At 34.3% G+C, this 15,930-nt stretch overlaps 1 protein-coding gene across 1 annotated transcript in view; it reads right to left on the reverse strand.

Annotated features, from left to right (window-relative positions):
• Positions 1–8,294: 8,294 nt before the first annotated feature.
• The window catches only part of LOC131981050 (vasoactive intestinal polypeptide receptor-like), a 38,870-nt gene continuing 31,234 nt past the window's right edge, over positions 8,295–15,930 (reverse strand). Inside the window, exons 7-13 of the mRNA XM_059345340.1 lie at positions 15,358–15,511; positions 13,498–13,558; positions 12,066–12,132; positions 10,727–10,818; positions 10,394–10,523; positions 8,876–8,917; positions 8,295–8,717 (exon numbers count right to left, since the gene is read on the reverse strand). Coding sequence (XP_059201323.1) covers positions 8,526–8,717; positions 8,876–8,917; positions 10,394–10,523; positions 10,727–10,818; positions 12,066–12,132; positions 13,498–13,558; positions 15,358–15,511 — 738 coding nt within the window. The 3' untranslated portion in view covers positions 8,295–8,525. The remainder of the gene's footprint in view (positions 8,718–8,875; positions 8,918–10,393; positions 10,524–10,726; positions 10,819–12,065; positions 12,133–13,497; positions 13,559–15,357; positions 15,512–15,930) is intronic.

A 15,930-nucleotide genomic window follows, 5' to 3' on the forward strand; every position in this document is an offset into this window, starting at 1 on the left:
TAAATATATATATATATGAACTGTTTGTGGTGCCATGAGGTTAATCATGAGGTAACATTGAAGTTAATGAGTGTTCTCATTATGGCCAGAGAGGTAAAACAGGCTAAAGGGTTCAGAATGATTTGATTGGATGAAGAAAGTCTTATGAATGAATCAGAATCAAAGTGTTGTACTTGATGTTTGCCAGCAGGGGGAGACACATACATGTTTATGACTGAGTGAGGGTCGAAGCCAAACACATGAGCTAAAATATTACACCAATTTATTTTATAAAAAAACTCAAATGTTGATTTGTATATCTGTTTGTTTTTTTTGTTATGTTATTTAATACCTGTTTGCTTTATTTAAAGCAGAAATAAAGATAATGGTTGACTGTATTGCTGATATTTTCTGTGTTTTTTTTTTTATCATTTTACATCTATTTTTGATCATTTTGTCTTTTTTTGATCATTTTTACATTATTTTGGTTTATTTTGTGTCTTTTTTGATCATTTTAACATTTATTTGTAATCATTTTGTGTCTTTTTTTGGTCATTTTTACATCTATTTTTGGTCATATTGTGTCTTTTTATCATTTTTACATCTATTTTTTTCATCATTTTGTGTCTTTTGATCATTTTACATCTGTTTTTGGTCATTTTGTGTTTTTTTAATCATTTTTACATCTATTTTTTTCATCATTTTGTGTCTTTTGATCATTTTACATCTGTTTTTGTTCATTTTGTGTTTTTTTGATAATTTTTACATCTATTTTTGGTCATTTTGTGTATTTTTTTTATACTTTTTTGGGTAATTTTATGTTATTTTTAGTCATTTTGATATGACATGAAACAGCAGATTACTACCTTAAACTTAACGATGGAGATGACGGAGCGTCGTGACTCCAGTAAAACTCCTAGATTTACTAAAGACTTTCAGCTTTTAGTCTTTTGGTGGAAGCCCATTAGTCTCAATTCTCCACACAGAAGGCCTGTCCACAGTGCAAATGGTTTTATTCATCTTTATCTGACATTTTGTTCAATAATAACATCTTTACAGCTGATTCCACATACTGTACAGTTCACCATATTTACACACAATTTACATGTCGACAAATAAGAGACACTTTAGTGACATAATGAGCGAGTGAGGAATGTTTCAATGTAAACATCGATTTCCAGTTGACACCTGAGCACTGTGAGTCATCACCAAAACACATTATAAACTCATTATTTAGCCCTATTTACACTTTCACATTGTATAATTATATATATAATAGCTATGTGTGACTATTAGTCTGAGGTACTTTCAGTTAGTTTCAGTTTTACACACACACACACACACACACACACACTGGTACAACAAGAAGGGGGACTGGAGCTAACACATGAAACGTGACACTGTTGCTGCACGTACATATTAATGTATGGAAATGTGTTTTCTGAGCAGGAGGTGACCGCAAATACATGTTTGAAAACATTATTTAACAGAGAGAGAGAGAGTACCAACTAGCATGCATGGTGTCATTGAACTCGTTAAATCCTATTGCGTCAAACAACACAGCAGTGCTTGGGGTTCAATGCAACCAAGTCCAGAGTCAAGTCTGACAAGTCCTAAAGTTTGAGTTTAGAGCCCTAAACAAGTCATAATGCTTTCTTCCCTAAATGTAATATAGATAATCCGTGTATCATTCTTTCTTTCCATTTTCAATCGGCAATCAAAAATCAAATAATGAAAAATTGACTGGTTATTATGTTATTTGTTTTTTATTATAGCACAAAAAAACGAGAGAAAAAAAATGCTTGTTTTTTCATATTTCAATATTTAGGCTCAGGTCAAAAAATATGAAATGGAAAAAAACAGGCACCAGGACTGAATTTGATTTTAATATTTAATTGGTCGGGTTTATGGGACCCGGAAGTTTGACTGTTGGTCAGTGAGCCGTCACTCGCTTCTCCATTGATTCGGGACCTGTAGGGAAATTCATTGATTTGTGGTAATTTTTAACCCTCTATGGTTCGGTGTTGCCCCATTTTTGGCCTGTCAAATTTCTACAATACATGTTTTTGAGTGATGCGATACTTTAAAAAAGAGGGAAGAGTATAGGGAACCAATAGCAATGCTTTAATCTGTCACATGACCTCCAGGAGGCCATATTGAAACCTTATTTTGAAGACAGTTTTGCCATTTTGCGCCACAAAAAAACACTAAAAATGTCATTTCCTGGCTCTTTTCATTCGGAAAAAAATATATTCCTACTGATAGGTGAGTAAACCTTCATTTTTGCAATATATTTTCTAATTAAATAATGGAAAATTGTTAAAATGCAACTGTTGCCCTGAGGCAACAACGTACCATTATGGAAAATTGCTGTTGCCTCGAGGGAAAAATGAACCATTATAGAATCAGCATGGCTGCATGAGATATTAGTAGTGTGTGTTTTATGTGTGTGTGTGTGTGTGTGTGTGTGTGTGTGTGTATATATGTTCAAAAGCATTACATTCATCATTTTGTTTTGATCTTTACAATTTAACAAAGATATATTTGATGTTGGTTGCAGTTCAGGCTATTACTATACCCTGTAGGCCATAGTCTACTATTATTAATATATATATATATATATATATATATATATATATATATATATATATATATATATATATATATATATATATATATATATATATATATATATATATATATATATATATATATATATAAGTAACACGTCACTGGTATTAAAGTCCAAGTCCAGTCCGAATCATTAAGATTCATCTACTGGGAATAACAATGTCTGCAAAAAAAAGTCAAACAAATATGTCATCATCTTCAAAATGGATTCAGACTTAACTTTTTTTTGGGAATCTGGGAATAACAATGTCTGCAAGAAAAAGTTTAGTCTGAATCCATTTTGAAGATGATGACATATTTCACTAAATAAATGGAACATTTGACCTGCTGGTGCTGCTGGATAAAAAGTGAGAGGATCATCAAAGTTCTCTGGGGACGATGAATGTCTGTACAACATTTTGTGGCAATCCTTAAGATATTTCCATCTGGACCAATTTTATAAAAAGGAATACTTCACCCTTAAAATGACCATTTCTATATCAACTAGTCACCCGTGTTACCTTAAATTCTTGAGGAAAACTGTTCTCTCGCATGCCTTCACAATGAATGGAAATGGTGTAAATACTTGACAATTTGAAATAAATAACTCCATTAAACAACAGTAAAACTATAGTTAAACTTCCTTTAAAACTCTCCCACAGCTTGTGCAGTATAACCAGAGTCTCATTATCCAGCTGTGTGCTCTGTACTTCCCCAACACATGCACTTAAATCTTATTATTCACAAACATTCCCCAACTACCTTCTCAGCTTTGCACAATCACACTATTCAGCCTGACTCACATCTTCAAGGTGAAGTAAGACTTGGATTATACCAGACATCAGTTACTTCAATTATTTAAATAATTTTCATTCACCATAGAGGAATGCCAGAAAATCTACATTTTCTTAAATTATACAAATGATCATTTTAAGGGCGAAGTATGTCTTTAAACTTGTAAATATGGAAAAGAAAAGAGTAGAATAGTATGGAATACAACAGAACATAATAGAATAGAATAGAAAAGAAAAGAAAAGATTAGAATAGAATAGAAAATATTAGAATAGAAAATAATAGAATAGAATAGTATGGACTAGAATAGAATAGGAAAGAAGAGAATAGAATAGAATAGAATAGAATAGAATAGAATGGAATAGAATATAATAGAAAATAATAGAGTAGAAAAGAAAAGAATAGTATGGAAAATAATAGAATAGAATAGAATAGAATAGAATAGAATAGAAAAGAAAAGATTAGAATAGAATAGAAAATAGTAGAATAGAAAACAATAGAATAGAATAGAATAGGAAAGAAGAGAATAGAAAAGAATAGAATAGAACAGTATGGAATAGAATAGAATAGAATAGAATATAGTAGAAAATTATAGAAAAGAAGTGAATAGAATTGTATGGACTAGAGTAGAATAGAATAGAATAGAATAGAACAGAAAAGAAAAGAAGAGAATAGAAAATAAGAGAATAGAAAAGAAAAGAAAAAAGATAATATAATTGTATGAAATAGAATAGAACAGAATAGATTAGAATAGAATAGAATAGAATAGAATAGAATAGGGGAAAAAAAAAAAGAAAACAAAGAAAAGAAAGCCTTCAATCATTACAAAGAAATGAATTTGTCATGCGATCCAGTTGATGGAAGTTAATGAGTGTTGCCACATATTTACTCATCATGTTTGTGTGTTGTGGACTAATGATGGAATACATCTGGTCCATTAGTTGCAGAAACAGTAAAAACGAGATTCTCTGAGCGACCGAGCTCTCACACAAAACTAAAAGCTTTTGTAATCTGAGATAAATTTCACAAGCGGGAGCTTTAGTGTCTCCTGTGGAATGTTCTCCGGCAGTAAGTCAGCAGAGTGGACGCCCCGTATTAAACTGTCATAGACAGGATAAGGACGTCCAGTACGCTGGTTAGCTATAGATTCCTCCTCTGTGACTACTGTTCATGACATGACTGTCATTAATGCTGTTACCACTGGTCCCCGTAGCAACGGGGGCCATTAGGTTAAGTGCTTGTAGTCCTCTTGTGCAACACACCCTTTTAATAAACATCTTGCTTCGTCTCTGGCTCTGTCCATCTATCGTCTAACATCAGATGGAAAACACTGGCCGAGAGCACCTTTTCCCTTTAATTCACATAGTGGCAATGAGGATATTTCTCCCTGCGGTATTCTGTAGTGTGCACATCATAAAGTACTTCATTAACCCTTTAATGCACTTGACCCCCCCTTCTAATGCACAATATGGGTCAAAAATGACCCGCATTCATTCCCTTCATGTTATTTAATGCTGCTGTGTTTTTGATATCAACTTATTTTATGATTGAATATTCCAAGTATTCTTTAAATATCTTGTTTTTTGATAACAACAGATCATTATTTCCATTTTGCCTCTCATACTTTATGAAGAAAACAAGTTTTTGTATTATTACATCGCTACTTGGCTAAATAGCTTGCTAAGCTAACTACTTAGCCAAGAAGTTAGCTAAGTAGTTAGCTTTGCAAGCTACTTAGCCAAGAAGTTAGCTAAGTATCTAGCTTAGCAAGCTACTTAGCTAAATACTTCGCCAAGAAGTTAGCTAACATACTAAAAATGACCTGCAGTCATTTTCCATATCATTAAATGCTGCTGTGTGTTTCTGTGCTCTATCTTTTGATATCAACTTATTTTATGATTGAATATTCCAAGTATTCTTTAAATATCTTGTTTTTGATAACAACAGATCATTATTTCCATTTTGCCTCTCATACTTTATGAAGAAAAACGTTTTTGTATTATTACATAGCTAACTTCTTGGCTAAGTAGCTTACTAAGCTAACTACTTAGCCAAGAAGTTAGCTAATCAGTTAGCTTCGAAAGCTACTTAGCCAAAAAGTTAGCTAAGTATTTAGCTTAGCTAGCTACTTAGCTAAATACTTAGCCAAGAAGTTAGCTAAGTAGTTAGCTTAGCAAGCTACTTAGCTAAAAAAATGGATATGGATCATTTCTGGCCGATGTTGTGCATTAGAAGCATAGCACAAGAAGGGATTTTATTCTAAAATGAATAAAGGAAAAAAAAATTTGAATGTATGATGATCAAAAACTATTTCAGGAGAACCTGGAATACTGAATGATGAAAATAATTTATTGCAAAGATATAGAACATAACACTATCAGGTCACTTGAGACCCATGTTGTGCATCAAAGGGTTAATGTTATTGAGTGTGCTTGAAAAAGCACACTACATGTTTTTCACCGGGCTTAATCTTATTCTTCAGTGTTTTTTTCGGTCGACTACTCCTCTCAGAGTTTTGGTCACACATACACTAAAAAGGTATCAAATTGACTAGCTCACTCATGACAAGTGTGCTATGACTTTTCTAAGGGTTTTGGCAAACAGTTTTCAAATTATTTGGCAAAAACACGCCAAAAAATCCCCCCAATGTTACCTTATGGAGAGGGTAGAGTGGGTGACATCATCGCTAGAGTGCAGAGGAAGTGTCAAAGTGAATGTGTCAAAAAATAAATTTTGAAACAGCGCTCGAGGCCGCAGTTGCCATTCTACAGAAATAATTTATACATAGAAACGTAAGAAAATTTGTCTTCTCACTCACATTTGTCTGCTAAAGCTGTCAGAGTTATAGTTTGGGGATAAAAAAATCTAATTGTAATTTAATGTATGTGTAGAGTCATGGACCACAGTCAAGCACACTCAAAAATTCTTTAAAAAATTTCTAGTTTTGTGATTTGATTTTCAACCACTTGTCAGTAGCTAGTTTGGGTTGACATCATGCTTTACTTCACCTCCGTAACTACCTAATTCATAATAGTTTAGGTCTGTTTATCTTATGCATTCTATATTTTCCTAAACCTAATCATGTATTATCTTAAACTTAACAAATTATATTTGTTACCTAAACTTAACCAAACTGCGACCGAAATGTATATTTATGGCCGGGGATAAGGGTCTCTTACCGGAAGTTGTATGCACGAAATAGATCCAATTCAGGTAATGTAGCTATCACTTCCCACATACTTCCACGTGTCCTTTACGTTGGTCTGGATGCTAAGCTATTAATCCACTAGAGGGCAGCAGAGAGTCAAAGGTTTCTGACAACAACAAACGTGGCAAGGGTGGTAATAGTGTACCTTTTTTTTACGTTTATCGTTAGGCTGCACCCTCTAGTGGCGATAGTGATTATGTTGGGGCCAAGGCTTAAGTGAGAATACTGAATATAAAGAACGACAAAGTCCACGTAGGCAAAAGTCAAACAAACACAGGAGACCAGTGTTTGAAACAATTATTTTAAGTTACGTAACTTCTGTAAGCTAGCTAGGACATGTTTTACTTTCTAATAGTTTAAGTCTGTTTATCTTAACCTAACCAAACTACGACCAATATCTAGGATGAATATGACGATGAAGATCTCTTACCACCAGAAGTTGTAAGCACAAAATAGTTTCAGGTAACGTAGCCATCACTGCCCACGTGTCCTTTACGTTGGTCTTCTGACAACAACAAACATGTTAAGGGTGGTAATAATGTACCTTTTATGGCAACGTTGTAGATAGAGGTGGTCCATGACCATTTAATACATTGTGTGGACAGACTTTTTTCGTTCACTAATATCTCCTTAAAACTTCCGCCATTTCAAAAATGTCTGTCGTGTCCTACGGTCGTGCCTTGACTAAAGTACTCCCTACACCGCCCTAGCAATTTCGGGTGGTACTGTTCAGTTTAATTTGTGTCCATGAGCTTTAAGAAAGCGGACACAATTATGAACGGAAGAGTATTGGCACCCGTATCCGTCCCCGATGTTGAGCATAAATTAACCCTTAGAGCAGTGGTTCCCAACCTTTTTCTTGAGGGACCCACATTTTTACCATTGTAAACTTTGGTGACCCCCCCATTGTCCATTGCTTCTATGAAGACGAACTCAATGTGACTTTCATGGTACCCTCCCTTTTTCTTTTTGAGATATTCAGCATTTTCGTCTCCCTGACGCTTCGCCATTTTTCCATTAGCTCTGTGTTTCTGTTGCTAGGTGAGGTTACCGCCAGGTGAGGTTACCACTAGGTCAGGTTACCACTAGGTGAGGTTACCACTAGGTGAGGTTACCACTAGGTGAGGTTACCGCTAGGTGAGGTTACCACTAGGTGAGGTTACCTCTAGGTGAGGTTATCGCTAGGTGAGGTTATCGCTAGGTGAGGTTACCACTAGGTGAGGTTACCGCTAGGTGAGGTTATCGCTAGGTGAGGTTACCACTAGGTGAGGTTACCGCTAGGTGAGGTTACCTCTAGGTGAGGTTACTGCTAGGTGAGGTTACCTCTAGGTGAGGTTACCGCTAGGTGAGGTTACCTCTAGGTGAGGTTACCGTTAGGTGAGGTTACCGCTAAGTGAGATTACTGCTAGGTGAGGTTACCACTAGATGAGGTTACCTGTGTATACTGCAGGAGGGATTTTACACGTCCTTAATCTCGCGACATAGCCTTTATTTTTAAACTTTTCTGTAGGGATTTTTCTATTTAAATAAATGAATAAACGTTTGATGTAACCCTTATTTAGTCGTTTTTGTCCCACTAATGAATTAAATGCTGACTCATCTATATTTAACACATTAGATTTATTACATCCCTTAAAATAAAGAGGGCTTCGCGACCCCCCATGGATCTTTTCGCGCCCCCCTGGGGGGGTCGGGCCCCCCCTGTTGGGAACCACTGGTCTCATTGATTTAAGTGGATGGATTTCCAGTCTTGCAAGATTGCGAAACTACAGCTCCCTTGCCTTTTTTTTGACAGGTAACGGATACAGTTACAATGAACAAATATTAGCTTCAGCACTAAAATGTCATATAAACCTCCAGTAACCAGCATCAACTGCACTGCAACATTGCATGTGTGTAGAAATCAGAGAGGGGAGTTGTTAGGTGTAGATGGGTTTCAGATGGCGGAGAAGTGCTCCTGGCACTCAGACGCCCGGCGGGTTGTGGGGCTGCATTTGGTCAACATGGTGATCTGGGTGCTGAAGTTGTTGCCATTGCTGCCTATGGAGGGCTGCTGGTACTTAGTGTCAGCACCCAGGAACCTCTGCAGCATCCATCTGCGCCACTTACGCTTAATCTCCGCCTGCACCTGCAGGAGAAACGAGGGTGTAGACAAACAGCATGAAGAGGGGGCGTTAAGAGGGTACGACGAGCCGCGGGGGGAGTGGAAATTAGATTTAGTGACATAAAAGGACAGTAAACATCTCGAAGAGCTGTTTTTTTTTGTTGTCGTTTGAATTCACTTACCTCTCCATTTAGGAAGCAGTACAAAACTGCAACGACAAAACCCTGAAAAAGAGAGAAAAAGTACCGTGCAATCAGAGCTGTTGTTGAAAAGAAATAGCAGTGTGATAGTACAGCTGGGGAAACACTCAGAATGCTTGCGTATGAATAATGATGGTAAGATTATGAGCAACTTCAGGGCTCAGACAGGAGGTTCATCATCTCCATCTCTGGGAAGTGTTCCCAGGAGATATCGTTCTGAGCTAAAACGGTTATAAATCGAGAATACTTTCCATCGCTATGTTTCCATCATTGCACTTGGCTCGCAGAGTTCATTTTCAATTTAATACTTAGTAAATCAGCGACCTCATTACTCAGGAATATAAAATTAAACATGTCAGCTAAACAAACCATTCACTTGCTGAATCAGACAAACTGTCTTCATGTTACCGAGCTCTTTTCTTGTAACTTTACGGAACCACAGGATCACTTCTATTTTCTGTCTGGTGCCATATTGTTGCACAAATCTTTTAAAAAAAACACTAGATGGCAATGCTTAAATCCCTTCATTTATCAGAAATTTGTGCTGCTTCTGTTCAACAAGTTCTCCAACATAAACGGCAGAAGAGCACTGAAAATTATAATTTTTTTACCAAGATAAAAAACTTACACACTTAGTAATTTTGTGTCTTTTTTTGGTCCTTTTGTGTCTTTTTTAGTAATATTGTGTATTTTTTTTGTCTTTTTGTGTCTTTTTTGTCATTTTGTGTCTTTTTTTGGGTCATTTAGTGTCTTTTTTAGTAATTTTGTGTATTTTTTGGGTCATATTTTGTCTTTTTTGGTAATTTTGTATCTTTTTTAAAGTAATTTAATGTTTTTTTCAGTCATTTTGTGTCTTTTTTTTGTAATTTTGTGTCTTTTTTGTGTTTTTTTGTGTCTTTTTTAGGTAATTTAGTTTTTTTCTGTAATTTTGTGTCTTTTTTTTTTTTAATTTTGTGTCTTTTTTGGGTCATTTTGATACTGCCTCCAGCGGCCCCCAGGTAATTTAAGTTTGAGGCCCCTGTGTTGGATAATTTATCTTGTTTTAAGAGTTATTTTCTTATTTTATCTGGGTTTTAGACTCCCCTTTTTTGCAGCCAAGCTAAATATTTCGAGGAAAAATATGCAAATTTACTAGATTAAAGTGGCAAATCTACAAGAAAAAAGTCACAGAGTTAAGAGATCTAAAGTGGCAAATCTGTGCGAAAAAAGTCACAGCTTTACGAGAAATAAGTGGGAAAAAAAGCAATTTTTTTCTTGCAGATTTGCCACTTTATCTCGTAAACTTATTTCTCAAAATATTACTCCCCTCCCCCAGGTCCGTATGTTTTTTTTACACATTCTGGCTGTATGTAATATCCTCCAATATTCTCTAGGGTTGAAATTTGGAATTTGCAAGTATTTCAATAAGTGCCCTATTAAGGGTTAACATGAGGAGAGGGGAGGAGAAAAAAAAACAAAAAACATAAGCACATACTCAATACACTTTATATGTGATGTTACCTGAAAAGACCCCAGAATCAGATCGAACACCATCCTCACTTTTGGGTGGATGTCGTCAGGAATAAAGGCAAAAATAATGTAGTTTATGCCGAAGAGAGGTATCAACAACAGGGTGGATTTAGCCAGTCTCCTAAAAAAAAAAAAAAAAAAAGAGTAGACAAATAAAATAGTGAGTGGTCGGCCTGTGTGTGGAGTCGAGGCTCGTCACTATGTAAGAGCTGTGATTGCTCAGCACCAACAACATAACAGCAGAAAGATAATTAATTCAGTGTCACCTGATAAGAAATGAGTGTAACCCTGTGCTATGATCGAGGTGTTGACATGAAAACCTACGAGTACTGATTGGATTCTTTCCTCCCGATGTCGGGGCAATTCATCTTCTGACGCAGAATCCGAATTATACAGATGAAGAGGCAAAAGTTCAACTGCAGAAAAATATAAAAGACTGTTAATTACTGTGATTGCATTAGATAGATAGATAGATAGATAGATAGATAGATAGATAGATAGATAGATAGATAGATAGAAGTATCAATAGATAGATAGATAGATAGATAGATAGATAGATAGATAGATAGATAGATAGATAGATAGATAGATAGAAGTATCAATAGATAGATAGATAGATAGATAGATAGATAGATAGATAGATAGATAGATAGATAGATAGATAGATAGATAGATAGATAGAAGTATCAATAGATAGATAGATAGATAGATAGATAGATAGATAGATAGATAGATAGATAGATAGATAGATAGATAGATAGAAGTATCAATAGATAGATAGATAGATAGATAGATAGATAGATAGATAGATAGATAGATAGATAGATAGAAGTAGCAATAGATAGATAGATAGATAGATAGATAGATAGATAGATAGATAGATAGATAGATAGATAGATAGATAGATAGAAGTATCAATAGATAGATAGATGGATAGATAGGTAGATAGATAGATAGATAGAAGTATCAATAGATAGATAGATAGATAGATAGATAGATAGATAGATAGATAGATAGATAGATAGATAGATAGATAGATAGATAGATAGATAGAAGTATCAATAGATAGATAGATAGGTAGATAGATAGATAGAAGTATCAATAGATAGATAGATAGATAGATAGATAGATAGATAGATAGATAGATAGATAGATAGATAGATAGAAGTATCAATAGATAGATAGATAGATAGATAGATAGATAGATAGATAGATAGATAGATAGATAGATAGATAGATAGATAGATAGATAGATAGATTCGGTTGTCACAGCAGTCCGGTATTCAAGTACAATAAAATACAATAGAATAAAATACTGAGGTAGAGTCAATAAAAACAACAATAGAAAAAAAACACAGAATAGAACAAGGACACTTAAGAAGTTAAATAAAAGAAGATAAATTGGTAGGTTGGCAAGATGATGGTAATTATACTGATGATATGATGGCAATAATGCTATAGTGACTAGACAGTATATAATAATAATAATTGTACAGTATATAATATATAATATAATATAAATTATAATATAATATGTGATAATAAATTGTAACAATATACAATTAAAATAAATAAAATAATTATAAATAAAATAAAATAATAATATTATTATTAATAGCTGTAGATGAGATGCCACTCATGAAGAGATGGTGCTGTGACTCACCAGTATGGTGACTAAAATAGGTGTTTTGATGATCCACCATGGGCGGTCGTCGATTATCTCCCAGCATCTGTCAGGAGAGATAAATACAAACAGATTCTCACAAAATAAAAGACTAGATGAAGATGGAACAAAGCCTTGAACTGTGCTGCAAAGACAGAGAGCACGACTAGACAGACACAGAGAGGATGAAGAAAGAGAGTTAAAGTTTGAAGACAGCAGTGGTGGAAGAAGTATTCTGATCTATTACTGCAGTAAAAGTACTAATACCACACTGTGAAATTACTCCACTACAAGTAAAAGCCTGAAATCAAAAACTTACTGAAGTAAAAGTACAAAAGTTTCAGCATCAAAATGTACTTAAAGTATCAAAAGTAAAAGTACTCGTTATGCAGAATGGATCCACTCAGATTGTTTTATATATTATAAATATATTATTAGATTATTTGTATTGATGCATTTATGTAATAAGTGCCCTCGTGACAATATTTTGTGGCCCCCACCTTGATATGGAAGTTGAATGTGAGTTTAATATGAATGGCACTTTACCGTGTTATGTGTGAAAGGTCCCTTTAATTACTGTTTTAATAATTTTGTGTCTTTTTTAAATAAGTTTGTGTCTTTTTGGTCATTCTGTTTCTTTTTTTAAGTAATTTAGTTTTTTTCTGTCATTTTGTGTCTTTTTGGTAATTTTGAGTCTTTTTTTTGTAATTTTGTGTCTTTTTTGGTAATTATGTGTCTTTTTTGGTCATTTTGTTTCTTTTTTAAGTAATTTAGTTTTTTTCTGTCATTTTGTGTCTTTTTGGTAATTCTGTGTCTTTTTTTGTAATTTTGTGTCTTTTTTGGTAATTATGTGTCTTTTTTGGTCATTTTGTTTCTTTTTTAAGTAATTTAGTTTCTTTCCTGTCATTTTGTGTCTTTTTTGGTAATTTTGTGTCTTTTTTTTAAGTAATTTTGTGTCTTTTTTTGGTAACTTTGTGTCTTTTTTGGAAATTCTGTGTATTTTTTGATCATTTTGTGTCTTTTTTTTGGTAATTTTGTGTCTTTTTTTGGTCATTTTGATACTGCCTCCAGCGGCCCCCTGCTAATTTGTGTTTGAGACCCCTGCTTTATATAATAATCACGTTCATTTTGTTGCAAAGTATAGCAATGAAACTATGATATTTTTTTGTACAAATTTGATCTTGCTTCCAAACGTTTGCCCTGTAGTGTATAGTATTTATTATATGGTAAAGCACATTTTATTGTAAAAACAAATATCTAGTTATTGCATTTTGTCTTTGTAACATAGTGTAGCCAGCTAGGAGACAGTCTTGAATAAATAATTCACCACAGACCTCCACTGAGAACAACTGTTATTATGTTTTTATCCCCCTATTGTTTAAACACTGATAAATAATGTTAATCAGCAAGATAAAAGCAAAGATCAGCTCACCCAGGATCATTTAAATAGGCCTTGGTAATCACCCACGCTGAGATAAAGACGGCTGGAGCCCCTGCAAACAAGAAACATAAACACAATTAGTCGTAAGTTATTTCAACATTAAAATGAACTCTCTGTCCCAGAAAGAAACTATTAATTATGTTCACTGTGTTCACACAAACACCACCAAATATGACGGTGAGCCTCGGCCGTGTGTACTCTGTTAATCTTTTGGATGATTTTATAGCGAATGTAATATTGCATTTTGGGTGTGCTTATCATTTGTAACTGGGATCATATGTGCTCTGTGCCAATATTGGCACATCCTGGCTATCTGCAGGGAAAGTCACAGGCTTGTTGCTATTTTCCTGCTGGCAGACACAACATCTCAGGGCTATTTATAGAGCAACTTTATTTATTTATTGCTGTGATGGAAAAAACGAACATCAGAAATTTGGGGAATGGCTGTTAAATATACATTTCAAGGCAAGTAACATTGGAATTTTAGGACCAAAAGGCCAAAGTGAAGTGTTTGACAAATGAAAATTTAGAGCCAAGATATTTTTAAGATGAAAACTGTTGAGGCCGATACTTCTGGATGACTATATTTTTTGATAAAAGCTGTGTTATTAGCTCAGATTTACCCTTCGAGGCTCGGAAGAGACTTGGCGTTCCTTTATAGAGTTAGTGGCTGGTTAGTCTTCACTCCCCTGCTCTTTTTTTCCCCCTTTTTTTTCTTTATTTATTTTTCACTATGTAAACTGTACGGCCTTATATATCTGTACAAATGACTGAATGTATTTTATTTATTTATTTATTTTGGTGTATTCCTTGTCTGCCTGCTGTGCTATTTGTTTATTTTTTCCTCTTTTCTGTGGTTTGTCACGTGAGTGCTTTATGTGGGAAATAAAAAATAATAATAATAAAATTAAAATAAAATAAAAAGCTGTGTTATTAAATGTATGAGAAGGTCAAGTCTAAATCAATCAGACTGTATTTGTTTAGAAGAGAAACGTAACAAAAAGGAAAATAAAAATAACAATAAAAAGTGATAAAGCTAGATAAAAAAAGATGAAAATAATAAATAAATAATTAAAAAGTAATGCATGGTAATATATATATAAAAATAGCATAATATAAATAATAGCTAATAAATAGATAGATAAATAAATAAATAAAAGAGAAGATGTTGTAACCTACGATGCATGAGCGTAAAAATAGTAAAAAATGGTTCAAGTAAAAGCCATATTAAAAAGATAAGTCTTAAGTTTGCTCTTAAAAATATGAAGCATCTCTGATGTCCTCAGGTCTTTTGAGTTAGATTTTGTTTTTTTGTATCATTATTTCTCTGAAATAAAGCAAAATTGAAATCTTAAACTTTGTCATAAGATAAAACAGACATAAAAGATTTAATTTTTAGTTATGACTCAATTTTAACCACAAATGTAGTTACTGCAGTGAGGCTTTGTAGGGCAGAATACATACATGGATTAGGTAAATGAGCTATTTTCCTATGAAAAGCATGGCAGGATGCTGGAGTGAATTCTAACAGAGGAGAGGAGTGGCAGCTGCCTGCTGCTGCTAATCTAAAACTGGCAGCGCTGCTTATTCATATGCAGATGGGAGAGGCAAAGCATTTTCCTGTGCATGTATAAAACATCACGGATACATTCATTTACATATTATCATGTATGTTGTGGCTGCAGGAGTTAAGGACAAAACATCCATTTAGGTTGCCTGATTGTAGCTTGATGAGCATTTGATGAGTTCTAGCTGCCACTTCAGACAAAAGGATGGATGAGATCCCTCTGGGAATGAGCAGGTGTGAGCTATCTGCATCCATCAACATAAGGTATAAAGGCTGGCACGTACCCCAACCGATCAGGATGTACCACCAGAGGTACTTCCTCTCAGAGAAGAAGGAGACGGCTAGCAGCGTGTGGAGGTAGAGGCCCTCCACCAGCAGCCAGAAGTAGCTGGCCATGACCCCGTACTGGAAGAAGACCACCACCACCTTACAGCCCACCTACAGGAGGACACACACGTTAGTGCTCTGTGGAAAAATGGTGTCTAAAAACCAGATAAAAACACTAAATCTGAGGTACCCAAAAAAGACACAAAATTACTAAAAAAAGACACAAAATGACAGAAAATAAAGTAAATTACTAAAAAAAGACACAAAATGACCAAAAAAGACAAAATTACGCAAAAAAAGACACAAAATGACCCAAAAAAGACACAAAATTACCCAAAAGACACAAAATTACTAAAAAAGACTCAAAATTACCAAAAAAAACCACAAAATTACCCAAAAAAAGACACAAAATGACCCAAAAAAGACACAAAATTACTAAAAAAAGACACAAAATTACCCAAAAAAGACACAAAATTACCCAAAAAAGACACAAAATTACCAAAAAAAGACACAAAATTACCAAAAAAGAC

The sequence above is a fragment of the Centropristis striata genome, chromosome 11 (assembly GCF_030273125.1).
Source record: "Centropristis striata isolate RG_2023a ecotype Rhode Island chromosome 11, C.striata_1.0, whole genome shotgun sequence".
Classification (NCBI taxonomy): domain Eukaryota; kingdom Metazoa; phylum Chordata; class Actinopteri; order Perciformes; family Serranidae; genus Centropristis; species Centropristis striata.